Source organism: Monoraphidium neglectum (assembly GCF_000611645.1).
Source record: "Monoraphidium neglectum strain SAG 48.87 unplaced genomic scaffold scaffold06323, whole genome shotgun sequence".
Lineage (NCBI taxonomy): Eukaryota > Viridiplantae > Chlorophyta > Chlorophyceae > Sphaeropleales > Selenastraceae > Monoraphidium > Monoraphidium neglectum.
In genome coordinates, this window is record NW_014007316.1 from 1 (window position 1) to 2,323 (window position 2,323).

A 2,323-nucleotide genomic window follows, 5' to 3' on the forward strand; every position below is an offset into this window, starting at 1 on the left:
CAGCACGCCTGCGCACACAAACGCCGGCTGCGGGGCGGCACCAGCGGTCGATCGCTCCCAGCCTGCGCCTCAGCCGCCCCACCACTGTCGGCCGTGGCCATTTTCGCACCGTGCCGAGCCGCGTCCGCCCTCCCCCCTTCTTTCTTGCCGCAGCTGGTGCGCCTGGTGGCTGAGGGCGACGCCGAGAAGGACCGCTTCCCCCTGAAGATGCGCGACGCGGCCCAGAACGCCTGCTTCGCCTACCTCCGGGCGAAGGGCCTGCTGCCCGCCGACGACAGCGACAGCGACGGTGCGCCGACGGCCGCGGCGCATGGGGGGGGGGGGCGCCGGCCCTTTTAGGGCAGCGGCTGGGCCGCGCGGGCTGGTCTGGGCCTGCGCGGGCGCCTGTGCTCTGCTCTTGCAGGCGGTGATGTTTGCCGGGGAGGCAGGCAGCTAGAGGGTGTGATCAGGGTGCTCGGGCGGTATGGCATCGCTGCCGAGTGTCTCCACTTCACGTCCCCTCAACGTGCTTGCACCTCGCCACAACCCGCCCAACCGCAGACATGCCCCCGAACGCTGAGGGTGAGCGGGGTGCGGCAGTAGCCTGGGCAGCGCGCCGCCAGTGAGAGGAAGCAGCACCCTAGCATGCCTTGGCTCCTCACCATTGCCCCCCCCCCCAAAGTTTTTGGATGCTCCTTGCTGGCTGGTGCACCGTCACACCCGCTCTCATCACCCCCCTGGTTTTGGATTGCTGAATCCCCCTTGCTGACCCTTCCTCTGCCGCACCCACCCCCGCCCTCTCTGCTGCGCCTCTGCACGCAGACTTTGGCGTTGCCTGGTAGCTTCCTCCGCCCTGCGAGCCGCAGGTGCCGTTCCACAGCCCCCCTGCAATCACTTGTGCTTGAACCCTGGCCTCATTGAACCTGGCCATGTAAACACAACCGAGCAGCCGGCGATCTACGCTGCAGGACCCCTTGACCGCCAGCACAGCAGAGGGGCGTGGCCGTAGCAGGCAGGGCGCGCCGCCTCGGGCTGTCGGCCATGCTTGTGGCCACAAGGGCGGGGCAGGGGAGCGTGCGCAGCGGCCCGGCCGTACGTGGCCTGTGCAGCGAAGGGATAGTCGGCATGGCTCGCAGCAATCCAAGAGTGCTTTACACATTGAGCCAACGACCATACGGTCTTGGGGGGCCTTGAAAGCAACGACAGAGCATCACAGCTCAGAAATCGGCGTGCCAGCACATGCAGTGAGTTCAACAACGTGCCATGGGCGCGGCAGCAACATCGAGTTTGAAAGAAGCACCCCTCTCGCACTGTATCCCAGGGACCTCCAGCGGCGTCACCCTCTGCCGCCGCCCGGCGCGTCCGCCCCAAAGCCCTTGAAGCGAACGGTCATGTCCAGCAGCGCCCCCTGCTGCACAGAGCACTGGTAGCGCAGCTGCCCCACCGCGCGCTCCAGCTGGCCCCGCAGCGCGCCGCCAGCCTCCCAGGGCTGCAGCGTCGGCGGGGGCAGGGGGCCGGGGGGCAGGTACGCCGGCGGCGGCCGCCGCTGCGTCGCCCACGTCGGCGGCTGGGCCCCGTGCGGCTGCTGCTGGTGATACTGCTGCTGCTGCTGCTGCTGCTGCTGCTGCTGCTGGTGCTGCTGCCCTGCCATGCCCGCCGGCACCCACGCCGACGCGTCCGCGCCGCCGTCCGCGCCGCCGCAGCGCCGCCGCAGCAGGGTGAGCACGTCTGCGCCGCCGGGCCGCATCACCGCCTCGCAGAGCGAGATGAGGACCCCCTGACTCAGGGCGCGCACGCTCGCGTCGCGCACGGGCGGCTCGCTCTGCGTGCACACGAAGCGCTGCAGCGCGTTGGCGTCGTCCAGAACAGCAAAGTGGCCCGCGCCCCTCACCTGCACGCACGGAGGAGAGGGGTGCGGTGGGGGTTGAGCCTGGGGGTCGTGAGGTCCAGGACTGGCATTCACGTACATGTGTGCGCGCATGGAGACACACACACACCATGACCAACAACAACAACAAGCATGCACACACACGCGCGCGCGCGCGCCCGTACTCACATGCGCGCAACGTACGTTTACGGTTGCATGCGCGCGCGCGCACCACCACGGCTCTGCACACATATCAGCATGCATCCGCAAACGCACCTCCACCAGCCACGAGGCCGAGGGCGCCGCCGCGAAGAACCGGGCATAGTTGGACTCTATCGGCGCGCACGCGCCCCCCAGGCTGCCGCCCACGACGGCGAGCGGCAGGAAGCGGTCCAGGGCCGCCAGCGCTGACGTGGCGGAGGGGTAGCGCGGGGACTCTGGGGCGTACTGGGTGACGTCGACGGGGTCGATCAGGGC

At 69.4% G+C, this 2,323-nt stretch overlaps 1 protein-coding gene across 1 annotated transcript; it reads right to left on the minus strand.

The window, feature by feature from the left end:
* Window positions 1–1,315: 1,315 nt before the first annotated feature.
* MNEG_16397 (hypothetical protein) lies at window positions 1,316–1,979 on the minus strand (the record flags this gene model as incomplete). Its single annotated transcript, XM_014035133.1, has 2 exons — window positions 1,316–1,870; window positions 1,977–1,979. The coding sequence occupies 2 exons, from the start codon at window positions 1,977–1,979 to the stop codon at window positions 1,316–1,318; spliced, it is 558 nt and encodes a 185-aa protein (XP_013890587.1).
* Between the last annotated feature and the right edge of the window lie 344 nt (window positions 1,980–2,323).